Here is a 16,737-nt window from a genome sequence, read left to right on the forward strand (position 1 = left end):
TGGCCTTGTTGCCCCACCCCAACACCAGGGTCCTGACTGAATAACTCGAGCCAGTCTCCACGGAACCACGTATCCCTAAGGAGGAAGCGGCCCTAACCTTTCTTTTGCTTGTTACACTGTTCTGAAAACAGCAGGTGGGCTCTTGGCGATAAGAGACAACATCCGACGTTAATCTGGATTACAAAAAGCAACATCTCATCTAAAACATTACAGCTGACCAAACTAAGATGAAAACCAGCCTTCTTATACTGTGCAGGGCACACCAGCCCTGTTTGCAAGTTGAGGCCTGGGGACCACTGATGCAGAGCACGTGGCCCAGGATGAGCCCGAGCCTGCCCACAGGGGCATAACCACACCAGCCTGCTTACATGGGGGCCATGCTCTCAGCACGCCTGAGCTACAAAAGGGGCTTACACTGGCAGGGAGGTGGTCCTTCCCCAGACAAAAGGGGGTTCCATGCATTCCTTCAAAATCAGTTTTGGATTTTAATTATAATTCAAGTAACAAGAATTAGACAGACACACACATTTCCAGATTCATCTATAACCCTTTCCCATCAACTTAGTCCAGTTTGGTTGTCTGCTTAAAATTTGGAAAGTGAATTATATTTTTTACAGTTTTATTAAGGCACAATTTACATACCATAAAATCCACCTGTTTTAAAATAGGTATTGTGTACTAGTCAATGATTTTTAGTAAATTTACAAGTTACCCAACATCACTACAATCTAGTTCTAGAACATCTCCATGATAAGCCCATTTGCAGCCAGTCCCCGCCCCCATCGCCGGCCCTACAAAACTCCTGATCTGCTTTCTGTCTATAAATTTGCCTTTTCCGGACATTTCATGTAAATAGAGTCACACAATATGTAGCATTTCACATCTGGCTTCTTGCACAGTGAATTATACTTTAAAAGCTATTACAGCAGCTGGCTAAAGGAACCAGTGGAGATGTCTTTTGTAAGAACTATTCATCACAGGAGTATTTTCCTTTCTTCATGGGGGAATGGGAAGGAGCAGTGGGAACAAGAAGTTAGCAAAGGCCGGCGGGTATCTGCCGGGGCCACAGGAGTGAGAGCTTGGCCCTGACACTGCCTGCTGGCCCGGGCTCCCCTAAACACACACCTGACTAAGTGGGACATTGTCCTTTGTTTCTGTCTTCAAGGTCAAAATAGATTCTTTAAAAATCAGAGTTTGTGACCTTGGGGCTGGTATGTTGCCTACAAAGTGGAAAGAGCTCCAAGCTGGCCCCCAGCCAGATCGTGGCCCTGAAGATGTGTGCTCAGAGCATCCTCAACGGTGCTGTCCTTACCACCACGGTGCTCTCCTTACCACCACGGTGCTCTCCTTACCACCACGGTGCTCTCCTTACCACCACGGTGCTCTCCTTACCACCACTTGCAATTATACACTTGTATGATTATTTACTGCTGGGCTCCTGCATTAGCCTCTGAGCTCCCTGAGGGTGGGAATCATGTCTGGGTCCCCACTGCACCCCTGGCATCCAGCACAGTGCCTTGGCACATAGCAGGTATATCATAAATACCTTTTGAACTAATCAATCAACTCAGGGGGCGCCCTGGTGCTCTGGAAATAAGAACTGGCATCCAGGGGTGACAGAAGAATACTTCGCCTAGAAGCAAATTTGGAAAGATTTTAAAAAGGAAAAAAATGCAACCTGGAATTTGTGCAACCATTAAAATGTCTACATATGTCAGAACAGGAAGTAAGCAAGACATCAGAACCTAAACCATCGCCACACTTCCATGGGCCCCTACAGACATCATACCAGGTACGTGCGGTCAGTTCATTCACAGGCCCCTGGGCTGCACTTGGGGGACAGGGACCAGCTCTCCTTTTGCAAAAGGAACACAGCACCTGGGCCTGCTGCCTGAGGCGGAAGGCAGGGCTGGCCATGGTGGACCACACGTTTATATGCTGCTGGGCCCACACGCTACAGCATTTCCACACCCCAGGGCCTTGCTTTCTTGGCGACTGCAGGCCCCCAGGGCTGACTGTACCTGGGTCAGTGTTGACAACAGTTTTGCTCTGAATGAGCGGGGAAGGGGAGAAGCCGATCTCCGACAGCCAGGGCCTGAGGTCCACGTAAGCGTCCGCGAGCTGCTGCAGCACGTACAGGAAGAACTCGGACACCTCCTCGCCCTTGCTCTGTACCAGGTCCAGGATTTTGCGGACCTGGTGGCGACACAAAGCACAAGGGTGTGAGGCGGCACTAGGGGTGTCCTCCCACCAGACGGGCCCACACACAGGGCTCCGAGCTCTTCCTACAGCCTCGGGCTTGACCGTGCACGCAGCGGGCATGAGACGCCACATGTTGAAGGCCTAGAAGCTGTGAACTGGACTGCCTCAGCAAGAAATAAAACCACGTGGCTCTAAGACACCAAGAGGCTTCCATGAGCCTCAAGATGAAAAGGTCGCACTCACAACCAGAGCTGTGCCCACCCCTGGAATTCTCCGGGTCTCCTTTTCCCTCCGAACCTAACGGATTGCTCTCCAGGAATGAGTGCTGAGCGCCGAGGCACAAGGAGGTGGGCGTGGGGCCACACAGAGAGGGGTTAACAGACCCCCATGTAAGTTAACCCTTAGAAAAGGCTTTTTGTGTTACTAAAAAGGTAGGAAAAAAAATCACAGGAGTCTGCTACTGTGCCTCCCCCAGAAACCGTCCTGGTCTCCTCAGAGCCTGGCAGGATCGCGTTACAAACAACGTCTGCCGCTCCTCTCATCGCGAAGGAGTTTTTAGTCTCGCCAGTTCTATTTTTCAGGAGATGACACAAGGCTAAGATGAAACCAAGAGCTGCTAAGACCTCCCACAGTGGAGTGTGGAAAGCCTTTATTCGGACCCAGCTGGGGACGCAGTCACTCCCGAACGAGAGGCAGGGCCCTTCTCAGAGTCTGACCCAGCAGGGAGCAGCTCTGGCGTTTTAAAGGCACTGAACGAACATCGCTGCTAGGGTCTCATGCTCATCTTCTTTTCCTTCTTACTCATTTAAGGTGAACTGAAAAACGAGCTGTTTAGGAACCAATACACACAGCAAGAAGAGCTGAGAGCTAAGAGGAGTCTGCTCTCGACACAATCACAGAAGTAAAATACATAATTGTGGAATAAGCCAATAACTCAAGCGTTACATTCTATAAATTATCCCAATGGGAAATTCTGCCAGGGGACTAAACTCCCACAGCTCTGCATGCAGGTCAAACCGGAGAAGCCCCTTCTGGCTACCAAGGCTCGCAGGTGGCCAGTGCCGACCCCCAGCCCCGGCACCTTGTCGGGCAGCGTGGGGCAGGCCCCCACGATCTCCGCGTCCTCAGCCGAGAAGTAGTCGCTCTTGAGCAAGTTGTCCACCAGACACTGAGTGTTCCGGATGTGTGTGACCAGAAGTTCCCGGTTGGTTTTCAACAATTTAATGTAGGAGTGAGACTCTGACGGGATAATTCCCATCTCACGGTGGCCCTGCTTTTCCATGGTTAAAGGAGCAAGCGGCGACTTTTCCCAAATTCATCTTTGGCTGCATTAGTCTTCCTGGCAGAAGGGGAGTCAGGGTCCAGGGCCGGCCTCCCGGGCCCCTGCCTCCCAGGGCAGCCCCTGAAGAGAGAAATGAAATCAATAAAATAAGACCCATGGAAATATCCCTCCTTTCCCTTTGGTCCTAGGATTTCTCTACTTAGAGCAAGAAGGAATCATACTTAAGACATGGATCTGAGATATGGTCAAGACAAAAATCATAATTTAATTGCTTCTGCTTGTGGGTTACATTGCTAGGGTAGGCAAGCAGAGGTAGGCAACCCTTTTGTTTAGCAAAACTTCTTAATTATTATTATATTTTTTCCTAAGGAAGATTAGCCCTGAGCTAACATCTGTGCCCATCTTCCTCCGCTTATAGGTGGGTCAGTCACTGCTACAGCATGGCTGACGGGTGGTGTAGGTCCACACCTGGGATCCGAACCTATGAACCTGGGCCACCAAAGCTGAGTGTGCTGAACTTAACTCCTATGCCAGGGGGCCGCCCCTATTATTAGTAGTATATTTTTTAAAAAGTGTGCCTCAGTCCGAGACTGGGATAGAGATGGAGAGGTATGTTATTTTCCATAATTAGGTTAATTGGGATTGGAGGTTTCCACATACCCTAAGAGGGGAGAGGGCCAGAACTGGGAGCAGAGGAACTGGGGGAGGTGGTGGGAGAGATGATCTGAGGACAAAATGGCCTGAGGAGAGAGACGGTCAGTGTGAAGTCTCCTGTGGCAGCCAGAGCCCAGGAACCTGGGAACAGTGACATCTCAGTCATCATTGTCCGTCCTGGACCCCTTGCTCCAGCACTCCCCATACCTTCGCCAAAGTCTGCTATACACAAGCACCCTGGGCAACGAAGGAGGAGCAACGGCCATGTGTGGAGTGAAGCAGCACAGAGGGAGGGCAAGAGCAAGAGGGAGAGGTGACACGGACCTCCACGCGGTAGGTGACTGGGAGAGGCCACCTTCCTGGAAATCCTTGAAAACCTCGTGCACGTGCTGAACTTCCTGTCTGGGTGGGAAGAGAGGCCCAAGCTATTTCATGTGAGGATTAAACAATAACTTCAGTTCATCTGAGTTACCCCCAAATGGCACCGATTGCTTTCTTACAGCATAAGATCCTTCAGCCACTTCTCCAGTCATTCTTGTGTGTATAAAATGGATCATAATTCTGGAACTAGAACAGCCTTGATCTGGCCCCTCAGTTCTTCATGTAGGTGGGAAAACCCACACATTCCAGAAAGATCATTTTGAAATATTTTTGTTGAGCTCAAAAAAAATTCATAGATCTGTAAACGCTGTCAGCATCATTAACGTATGCTTCAGAAGCCCACATCTGTTAGCATTCAAGTGCAGTGGTTCTCAAATTTTTTTCCACCAGGTCACACGTGAGTCTCCTGCTCTTTGACAGGCTTCCATTTCTTCTTCCTTTACCTATCAAATTGCTAAACACTGCGAGCCTTATGGAGATTCTCAGCGGGACCCCACACCATAACTTTGCTTTATAACCTGAGTGACTGGGCAAGAGACAGTACAATTGACCATTCTAAGCAACAGAAAGGCAAGAGATCCTTACCAAACAGAATTTAAAGGGAAGAAAATGGTTGGTTAGTTACTATTCCACTAAAAGTATGCTAATCTATTGGATGCTAATTCAGCCTTTTCCATTGTGGTCCATTCTACGACCCACTTCAGGATCCACAGCTCGAGAAAATTGGTTTCCTCAAGGATTAGCAGATGGTAATAGTAAATTTAAATTAGTGATTAATAATACCTTTTTTTAAGTTTCTGGCATCGTTTTTAGAAGTAAGTCAGAATATTTTAAAACAACATTCTCTCCTTAAATCTTCAATTTCCAATTTCCTTCCGGGTTCTGCAAAATCAAGAAAAGAAAGGTTTCTTAGAAAACTCTCTTGTAGTGAATGGCGAACAACTGAATGAAACTGGCAAGAGGATAGTTTTTAAATCCACAACTCTAGAATCTCCGAGTAGTCTCTGTACCTTCTTCCTTTAGGACCATGTTTTCCAAACCTCAGTCATTCGGGCAAAATAGTCACTCCTTTTTTTTCTTTTCGGCCATAATTGAGTCCCACCTGTACTTTAATTGCTTAACTTTTTTCTTTAAATGGACTATTTTAAAACTAATAGATTAATTTTAAGGAAATTTTACATCACCACTGTAAATGAAAACTATCACTTTCAATAAATAGAAAATAACAAAAAAATTAATTTGATGCAAATAAAACCATGCTATGGCATTCCAGCTCAACCGTGCTGCCTGGAAAGGGCCTGAGGCCTGTTTTCTCTTAGAAACACCTGAGAGGTGTTAAAGAGAGAAGAGCACAAAACTGAGACGTTCTTTTCGAGATAATCCTAAATCTGAGAGAACTGGGAAGGGAACTGCTCCCCACTTCAGGGTGCAGTTTTTCACGCCATGGCTCCCTTCTTAGAGAGCCTGGGATGGTTTCCCCTTCCTCCCTCCTCTCCTAATCCTCATCTGCCTGCAATGAGCTTCTCATTTTACTCTCGCCTCCTGTCTCTTCCAAGCCTGTGATTCCCACAAAACCAGTGACTTCTCATCCCAGCCTTTCTCCGTAATAACCCCTACAGACATCTCCACCTCTTGCCATCACAGGCAGAAACTTAAGGAAAGTCTCCTGACTTAGGGCAACCTAAGCAAAGCATAGAATTACAAGTCAGCCAGCTGGCAAGGACGCTGTTGTTTTATAATTTCCAAAGCCCTGGTTTGAAATTTAATCAGATTTGCAGTTAGTGCAATTCAGCAGGAGTTTAACAAGATGTGGATGGCAGAAAAGGAAACATAGCTGAACGTGCCCTGCTAAACAGAATCCAGGGGTGGACCAAATCTATGTCATGGGACACCAGAGAGAAATTCAGCTCATGGTCATCCTGTTACAAGAAGCACCAAAGACAGCCAGGGATCTCCTCGCTCTGAGCAGGATCCTTTATTTTCCTCACCCGCTAAAGGGTGGGTCCAGCTGGTGAAGAGGGTCTGATCTGCACTTCCAGGCAAACAGAAGACCAAGGTGGGGCCAGGGTCAGGTATGGGGAGCTGGGCCTGCCCTAACGGGTGGGCTCTCCCGGGGTAGTGGTGCAGAGCAGTGAGGACTGAAGTTGGAGATCCTGGTGAGGAAGCTCCAGGAAACAGCCAAAGAAAACATTAAGCCAAGGGAGGCCGCCAGAAAACAAGGTGCACAGCAGAAGAAAAGATGGAAAACCAAGCGGAGAGACGAAGCAGAAAATATCAGGGAAAGGCTTGTTGACGCCTAAACCATCTTGAGACAAAGGCAGGTGGGGGTAGAGCCTATTGGCGAGGAGGGAGGGAGCCCTTGGGAGTGAGGGGTTCAAGGGCACCCCCCACCCACTCCTCTTCTTCCCTGCTTTCTGATCTGCCATCAGAAAGGTTTGGTTCCCAGGTAAGAGAATCCTACAGTCAATCCACTCTTTGGCTCCTTATGGACCTGTGCCCAGGTCCCACCTTGCAATTTGATCTTCTGAACTAAATATAAAGTCTGCAGAGCCTCAAAGAGAAGATTCAGAGAAGCTTCTCTGAAGACAATGAAGCAAGGATTGGGGGAGGGCAGACAGTCAAAGGGAAAAAGAAGTAGAGAGAGGAGAGAGGAATTCTGTAAGACAACAGAGCAGACTACTGAATAGAAATAAAATACAAGCCGCACGTCATTTAAAATTTTCTAGTAGCCACATTAATCAAAGTAAAAACAAGCAAGTGAAATTAACTTTACTAATACATTTTATTTAACCCAATATATTCAATGTATTATTTCAATATGTAATCAATAGAACATTAATGAAATATTTTACATTCACTTTTCTCATACTAAGGCTTTGAAATCCAGTGTATATTTTACACTCACAGCCCATCTCAACTTGGACCAATGACATTTCAAGTACTCAACAGCCACATGTGGCCAATGGCTACTGTACTGGACAGGGCGGCTCCAGAGGAATCACTGGAAGCCGGGGTAGGGGGACGCTGAGCTCCTGCCCTGTGTCCACTTCCATCTGAAATACCGATGCCAGAAATGTCTCTGAATCGACTTTCTGAGACTGGTGGTTAAAGAAGTGAGGTCGCTGATAATTCTTCAAACTCAGAAAGAAAATAAGCATGGGACCCACTGATGTATAGTCAAGGTAAAATTCCTTTCAACTGTTAGATACAAGTTTGCAGCTCTGCATGCTTACAAAGATAAAAAATAAGATACAAAAATGCTAACGACAGTATAAGGAGACAGGGACTCTCATACACCATGAATGGGAATGTACATTGGCAGAAACCTTCTGGAAAACCATTTGACAGTATGTATCAAGAGCCTGAGAAAGGTTTCCATTTAGTAACTTTCCGTTCTAGAAATTTGCCTTCTGAAAAGATTCAGAGGTTCTGACAGCTGTGTGGGTTTTTTTTAAACAAGGGCCTTCCACTTCTATCCATGATAGGGTAGCTTTTGGCTCCCACAGAGGCAAACTACAGGTGAATGGATCGACAAACTGGGGTAATTCACACAGTAGAGCACTCTTCAACAATAAATATGAGTGAAATACTAACAGAGGAATGGGTGTCACAGATATGCTGAGTGAGAGAAGCCAGACTCAAAAGAGTTCACAGCGTATGATTCCATTCATATGATTCTGGAAATCTGATCTAGAAATCAGAGCAGTGGTTTTCTGGGAAAGGGGGATGAGAGTGGGGGAGAAATTGACCACATAGAGGAATAAGAGAAATTTCTGGGGAGATAGAAATGTTCTTTATCTTGATTGGAGTGCTATGTGTGTGTATGCATACCCATATACATATATACACACACATGTATACATACGTACATATGATTTGTCAAAAGTCATCAACCTGTACCCTTAAAATATATGAATGTTATTGTATGAAATTATACTTCAATGAAGTTGATTTTAAGTAAAGGCAAAACACATTTCCAGATAAATAAAAACTGAGAGACTTTTTGTTGCCAGCCTAACTGCACTAAAATAAATACTAAATAGAGTTTTTCAGGTAGAAGAAAAATGATCCCAGGACAAAAACAAAATGAGAGCAGCAGAAAGTTTTAATACGTGGGTAAATATAAATGTGTATTGAACAAAACAATACTGATATCTTATGGGGTCTAAAATATATGCAGAAGTAACACGTGTAATGGCAATAACACAGAAAGTGGAAGGGAGTAAACGGAGTTAAGGTGTTCTAAAGTGAAAGCATTTTCTGGTAATAGGCAAAAGTATTACTTTATATTAGACAGCAATAACTCAAAGACTCAGGTTTTAATCTCTAAATTTACCACTAAAAAATAATACAAGAATACTACTACTACTACTAATAATAATAAAATAATACAAAAAAGAATACAAGACAATAGAAGGAAGAAATGGAAGAATAAAATACACTTAATTCTAAAAGAAGCCAGGGAGAGAAAAAGGTATACAAAAAAAGTGAGACAAATAAAAACTAGACAACAGATATCAATCCAAATACAGTAGTCCCCCCTTATCCTTGGGGGAGACGTTCCAAGACCCCAGTGGATGCCTGAAACCAGGGATAGTGCCAAACCTGACATATACTATGTTTTTTCCTACACATACACATTTGAGGTGTGACAGCAAAACTAGCATGAATTTCTTTTTCCTTCTTCACAATTTCATGAATAGAAGATTCATTCTTACCATAAATCTTAGCAACCTCAGAATACGATTTTTTTTTCTTTCCTTATTAAGTTGAGAACTTTCATCTTTTCACTTACGGAAAGCACATGATGGCTTCTCCTTGGCATATCTGAATTGCCAGAATCACTACTCTTGCGCTTTGGGGCCATTATTAAGTAAAATAAGGGTTACTTGAACACAAGCACTACCACGTGGAGACAGGCAATCTGATGACCCAGACGGCTACTCAGGTAGCATATACAGTGTGGACACTCTGGAGGAAGAGATAATTCACATCCTGAGTGGGACGGAGCAGGACTGCACGAGAGTTCATCACACCACTCAGAAGGGCTCACAATTTAAAACTTACAAATTGTTTATTTCTGGAATTTTTCATTTAATATTTTCAGACCCTGGTTGACCGAGGGTAAGTGAAACCACAGATAAGGGGGGACTACTGTATGTTAGCAATTCAATTAAATATAAATGGACTAAATAACACCAATTATAAAACATAGATTGGAAGATTTGATAGAAAAAAACTACATGCTACATAAAGATATATACTGTAAATAAAGTGACAGTTTAATTAATTAATTCATTCGTTCCCCCAAATGGGAAAAGAAATGCAACCAAATACTAACCAAAAGAAAGCTGGCATAGCTATACTGAAATTAAAGTAGAATTTAAGGGAAGAAATGTTACTAGAGGTAGAGGAGCATTTCATAATGATAAAATGGTCAATTCTAAAGGATGATACAAAATTTTTAATTTGTATGCACCTAGTAACATCTTTTCAAAATATAAAAAGCAAAATTTGACAAACATAAAAGGAGAAATAGACAAATGCACAATCACAGTGGAGGACTCTAATATGTCTCTCAAAATAACTGAAAGAACAAATAGACCAAAAAAAGAAAAAAAACAGTAAGAAAATGAAGAATCTGAACAGAACAGTTAACAAGTCTCTCAACCAACATCTACAGAACACTATACCACCCAACAGCAAGAGGATGCCCAGCATCATAAGTGCTCATGGAATGTTTGTCAAAACTGACCATATTCTGGACCATACAGCAAGTTCTTAACAAATTTTAAAGGTCTGTAATCATTCAGAATATATTCTCTGACCATGGTGGAATTAAGCTAGAAATCAAAAATAAAAAGATACCTAGAAAATCCCCAAGCCCATAGGTCAAAGAAGAAATAAAAATGGAAAATTAGAAAATATTTTGAACTGCATGATAATGAAAATACAACATATCAAAATTTGTGGGATACAATTAAAGAAATCATAGAAATCTATAGCCTTATATGCATATAATAGAAAAGAAAAAAAGTTAAGTCATATCATTTTGTATCATGCTTTAATTTATACTTTTACCATGGATATTTACTCTCGGTCATATTTTTTGAAAAGGTTTTTAAAGGATACAGGAAATACTACATGGATGGTATTCTAGTCTATCCAAGCAGTTTCTATACACATGTATGCATATATACATTACACATATTCATAGAAATACCCATAAACACTAAGAAAAAAGATCAGAAGGAAACATACCAAAGCATTAATTGTGATTATTTCTGAGCGATGGGATTACAGGTGATTTACGTTATTTGGATTTTGGGGGACACATTCTAAATCATCTTTGATGGGGCCTAACTCATTTTTAAAATGAGAAAAAAGTAAATATTTTAGCCCATCCAAATGATAATTTTGGGGCCTGGGTTTAATTGTCAGGAACACTGCTGCATACTCCGACTGGTTTTTGAGCTTGCTGTCAGCCAGTCCTGTTGACCAGTAGCTTATTTGTTTAGAATAATAAGCAGATGAGGACAAGCACTGGGACCATGCAGGTCCCAGTGTTCTCTGGCAGCCATCACACTCTCCTCCCCAGCCACCAGGAGAAGCTGGAGGGGAGGCAGGCCTGCAGTGGTAGAAAACCACACCTTCCAGGAGAGCCCCACTTCATTAGCGGTGGTGCCTGCCCAGCGGGAGGAGAGCACAGCGCAGGGGGGAGGCCCCCTGGAGCGCGGAAGCCCTCAGGTTCATTCATTTGTTCATTTTCATTTATCCTGCATTCATGAGCGTACGGGACATAGGGCGAATAAAGCTGACTGTAGCCCTGCCCTCAGGGGCTTACAGACAAGACAGACCGTGTGACCAACAGAAACCTACCAGACCACCAAACGCAAAGAAAACAAAATAACTGAATGAAAGGAAGAGGCTGATAATGGAGGAACAAAGCAAAGACTTCAGAATGAAATGAACTTGGAACCCTAGAATGGAGGGAGGTCTGCGTCAGCCAAAAGTCTGGGACAGACAAGTGAGGCCCGGGGATTAGAAAGGGCTTGTGGCAGACCTGCAGTCAGAATGCACACTCTGAGGTCACCGGGACACCCCAGAGAAAGGAGTCCTGCCTCCGGAGAGGAGCCAGGCCTCACCGGCAGAGACTGACTTCTATTCCTGTCTCTGTCCTGGAATCATGGGGAGGCCCCAGAGAAACCACACACACACGACACAGACACATATGGACACACACACACTCAGTTTCACTTTCTAAAGAGGGATTTGTCCCAGGCCTGCTGCTTTCTTCCCTTCCCACTACCCCAGGGGACCCCGAAAGGAAATGGGCGTTCTCTGTAACTGAGATGCTAAGATAATAAACACTTTATAAAGATGTTTTCCATCTTCATAGATGTTCCTATGTTTGAATAACTTTTCCCCAAGTATAAAAGCATGCCTGCTCACTGTGGAAAATTTGAGAAATGCAAAAAAAAAAAAATGTTCAGAGAAAAAAACTGTCCCCTATCACCCACTACTCGCATTTTGGAGCATTTGCTGTCTGCTTTTCTCCATGAGCACTTATGCCTAAATTGATCTTTCAATATTTGGCATCACGCCATATGTATTTGTGTCCCTTTACCATGATCTCGGGTTTCTTTGTAACCGCCAAGGCCCTCTTTTCAGGGCAGAAGCTGGTTTTGGACAGATGATTTGCTCACCTGGTTTTTATTTTATAAAGAAGAGGAAGAGCCACCCACCACTCTTTGCTCTTTAAGTCCCCTCACCGGAGGAGTTCCAAGTACCAAACAGGATCAAAGATGATGACAAATGGCAGCACCTTCCATGGCCAGGCCCTGCCTGTCTGAGCCGCCAGGACACATCTGGATGCCTTGCCCAGCAGCCTCCACCAGCTGCCAGTCACACGACAACACGCTATCATCAATCAGACCAGACGGAGGGCTGCCAGGGGCCAGTGGGGGTGGGGGCGCTGGAAAGACTCCAGCATCCCGCATTCTCATGCCTCCTTCTCCAGAGATCCAAGGGCAAGCCCTGTGCTGAGGGGGGGCCCCAGCAGGGCACAGAATGACCATAGCTAACACTGAGTAGGTGCTTTACTAGGGGACCAGCACCTACTGTGGAGGCAGGAGAACACAGGGCTGCATGTGGTCTCTGGAGCCAGCCCAGCTGAGTTTGAACTCTGTCTCCATCGCTAGTTAGGAAGTTAGCCATCCTCTCTGTGCCTCAGTTTCCTCCAAGTGAGCATCCCTACCTCCACATGTGGCTGTAAGGACTGAGTTAATATTCACAAAGTGCCTAGAGGAGGGCTCCACACCGTAAACACTCAGTAATCAGCACCTCACTTAATCTTTACTCTTATCTCATTCAATCCTTAGGACAGCCTACGTGGCAGAGGTCCTTGTTACAGCCAATTTACAAATGAGGAAACTGAGGCACACAGAGGTGAAGCAGCTCCCCCCCTCCCACACACACACAGAGTTTATGATCTGACAGAGCAGATGGACAGAGAACAAGGGATGACAGGCGTGGTGAGCATGTGGGATGAGAAATGAACAGAGCGAGCCAGGGCGGTCTGTAGCTCTCCTGAAGGCTTCCTGGGCCCCCCGTCACCCCCTGCAGAGGAGAGTGACGGGGAGAAGTGCTCAGAGCCCCCCCTCTCTTGAGGAGTTTGAATTTGAGACACCCAGAGAGACGTCGAGTCCCAAGAACCACAGCACGTGAGTGGTGGGTCAAGGCAGCCCGCTGCTGAGGGACACAGTCCACGGCCACCCAGGCACCCCACCCCTTATCCCACGTATCCTTACTATGAACCCCCGCGAGCAGAGAGAACCTCAGCGTGTGCCCCTGCGCCCCAAAAGACACTAGCAAACACGTCCATTCAGCGGTGGCTTCTTTCTGTGCAAAATCATCCAGCAGAGCCCGAGCACAGAGTCACCTGCCTACAGAGTGAGCACGAACGTCAACTCCCAGGATGAGCCAAGAGAATCTGGCCTCCATCCCAACTGATGGGGGGGCTAGATCAAGAACAGAAACCTCATGAAAACCATTTCCCCTGATCCACACTGGCCTCCTGATTTCACTCTTAGACACCCAATTGTTGGGAATCATCATTCACTCTTTTATATAGATATATATTTCAAAATAGATGACACAGCTTTCCACAAACTGGCTTTGCAATACCAGCACATAAGTCCTATTCCTTAAAACATTCTTGAACAATGTATCAGATGATCACTTAAAATTACAACCCGGAGTTGACCTATGAGCTCCATGGTGTCAGGCCACTCTTCCAGTATTTCTGCCCCCAACACTTTCTGCATATAAGCTGCAGACAAATACAAACACAAATAGAATCAAGCCAGCTGTGCTGGCATCCACGTGCTGGCCCAGGGCCAACAGCCTATGCTCCTATCCTGACCCGCCCTGCCCATATTCTGTTCCTTTCTCGAAGCGTGAGTTCCCAAACAGGCTGCTGCTCTCTGGAACTTTGGGGGCCACAGGAAAAGGTAAAAGATTTTATAGAGAGAAAGGACAGGCTTATGGGATAAGACTTTGTTAACCATTGGACAATGTTTGCAGACTTCCCTACCCCTTTCTTGAAAAACAACATCTGATAGAAGTATGCTGCTCATCAAATGGCTTGGATTCTCTTCCTGGGTACCAGGTAGTTACACGTCCCGACCCCCTTGAAGTTTACTTGCTTTGACTCATGAAATGTGAGCAGAAGTGGAATGAGTTACTCTGGGCAGGAAGCTTTCAGTGCATAATTTATCCACGTGCAACGCTCTTTTTCCTCTGGCACTAAGACCAGCAACATTCGAGGTGGTGGCTGCTCTGTCCACCCAGGCCCACAGATAACAACAATGCTAACCTGTGAGAGACAAAGAGTGTGAGAAGGAATCAACCTTTGTTGTTTGAGCTACTCAGCTTTTGGAATTACCCGTTACTGCAGCACAACCTAGCCCATCCTGACAGATACCATAATTTTGGACAAGACAAGCATTCAGCACACTAGGAAAACAGGGCCCAAAGGGATGAAGAGAGTTTTCAGATAGCTGGTTGGAGGCAAAGCAGGAATTATTAAGAGGCTGGTCCAGGATGCTTACCACAGCCCTCTCCCTTCCTTCACAAGACAGCAGTTTCTACAGGACAGAAACCTCACCATTAAAGGACTACTCATGGTAAAGAAAAGCCACTGCAATTGTTTTTTCAGATACCATAAAACTGACTGACTTTACTGAATTAAGAGTCAAGACAAGTCAAAATAAAGCATCATTCTCTGCCTACCTCTGACTTAGAAGTAATTCTATAAAAGACAATACTAATTTATTTAAAAGAAAAAAAGGCACACAAGTAAGCCACGCATACTCTTGATTTGCACTGAGGTGGCTGCACCTGCTTGTTGTGGCTCCAGACCCTGTCATCTCACTCCACTCAGCTGCTTGCCTCTGTACCAGAACCATGGCCATCTCTGCCCAGGCCACTGCCATCACTTCTGTCAGAACCATCCGTTAGGAACCATGTGAAACTGTTACATGATTTGTACTGTTTTAATTTTTTACAAAAAGAATATATGCTTACATAACTTAAAGTTATTTTAGAGCTTTTTTAATCACCAGGGCATCTTAGAACAGCTTGAGACAGGTCCCATCAATCACCTAGTTCTACGGAACTTTGACTTCACACTCAGAGAGCCCATCCCCGAGGAAAAAATGCTCAGTCCCCATTAAACTGAATGGTAGTTCATTAAAACCAAACAAACCCATATGATGTTACAACTCTCTCTGTGCACCTGTAAAGGAATGAAAAGCTTGCCTGGTTTGATGAAACATCATAGTCAAGCTGATGGGTTTGTGGGCGGGAACGGTTTTATTTTGTCTTCAATTTAGTAGGAAGCTGTCAACTTGTGGATATTGCCACAAAGCCTGGTTTGAAACAAGGAATCTAAAGTGAAAAAATGAATCCCCACAAAAAAATGTACAGAGCAAAAGAGGCAACAAAACTCACTTTCAAGCAGACCTTTAAAATCTTGGGACTCAAGGAATACCATATTGAAGAAATGCTCCATGATTACCCAGCATTTCACTTCTTTTGTCTTGTATTTCCCCTTCTTCTCATGTAATAGAATCCTCTGAACACTTTAAACCAATACTGGCTCAACTGCCTTCTGGGTAACACTCTGACCCTAACTGATGTTTTAATTTTGATGGAAGATGCCAAAGGGACCTCACAGTTTCCCACCCAGTATCTACTCCCCATACAAATGGTTATCATTACCAAGGAAATCATTCTGGATTCTTCCTCCCTTTCTGTTAAGAGCACAACCTACCACTAAGGTCTAACCAGCAAATACCATCTCTGGCCAAGGTGCAACCTGCTGTGCACGATATGTGCTTCTAAAACAGTCTGTCTACCACAGTCCTGGACAATCAGAATCGATAACTGATATCTATGTATTAAATTCAGATTTAAGATAAGGTAAAATAAAGCCATCATTCCCTGCCTACCTCAAACAGGTACCTGCCTACCTCGGAGATGATATTACCCAGATTCAAAATGTCAATAAGGTATAGGCTCCACCAACCTGGCCGTAACCCCCAGCATCGCTTGAACACACATAACCACAAACGCTGAGGATCATATCTGGATTCTTCTCCAGGAAAATACTTCTCTCTTGAATAAGATGCATTTTGGTGAATGGGATCCAGCCTCCTTAGGCCAGTTTCCCAACAGTGAAGACAATAATACCGCGTTTGTTGACATGAACCACTTGGATATTCAGGGAGAAAGTGGTGATGTGAACAGCATGGCTCCGCCATCCTTCAAGTTGCCCCGTAATGAGGCGGGGCGAACTAACTCATCCCAACAGAAAGCTAACACCAAGCACATTTTTATAGAATATTGACAGAGCTGCACAGAGAATACATACAATGGGTCAACTCAAACAGGGTCCTTCTTTCCCTGCTGCGTAATCCACACAAACATTAGCTCGACCATGCTTCCAGGCTTCAGCGACTAGATAAACTCAAGCCACCATTCTTTAATGGGTCTACACAGAACCCCATCTCTCATGGGGTTTTTTGGGGGGTGGAGGTCTATTCATTTTTCTTCTTTTGTTTTCAATTTCTTAACCTGGAAAACAAGCTCAATCCTGTATGCCTCTGCCAGACTAGAAAGCTTCTAACAGCCCCCTCTGGAGAAAATTCAGCAGA

The 16,737-nt window shown here is 44.7% G+C and overlaps 1 protein-coding gene across 17 annotated transcripts in view; it reads right to left on the reverse strand.

The window, feature by feature from the left end:
• The window catches only part of NOD1 (nucleotide binding oligomerization domain containing 1), a 49,439-nt gene that overhangs the window by 22,757 nt on the left and 9,945 nt on the right, over positions 1–16,737 (reverse strand). For 12 of the 17 annotated variants that reach the window (XM_070616142.1, XM_070616144.1, XM_070616137.1 and 9 more), the window contains 3 exons: positions 5,303–5,401; positions 3,284–3,604; positions 2,022–2,196 (listed from right to left, as the gene is read on the reverse strand). In XM_070616142.1, the coding sequence (XP_070472243.1) occupies positions 2,022–2,196; positions 3,284–3,484 (376 nt within the window). In that variant the 5' untranslated portion in view covers positions 3,485–3,604; positions 5,303–5,401. Of the gene's footprint in view, positions 1–2,021; positions 2,197–3,283; positions 3,605–5,302; positions 5,402–15,340; positions 15,451–16,737 lie in introns of all 17 variants that reach the window. The other 5 variants (XM_070616132.1, XM_070616130.1, XM_070616134.1 and 2 more) reach the window with 1 other exon arrangement.

This window comes from Equus przewalskii, chromosome 4 (genome assembly GCF_037783145.1).
Source record: "Equus przewalskii isolate Varuska chromosome 4, EquPr2, whole genome shotgun sequence".
Classification (NCBI taxonomy): Eukaryota; Metazoa; Chordata; class Mammalia; order Perissodactyla; family Equidae; genus Equus; species Equus przewalskii.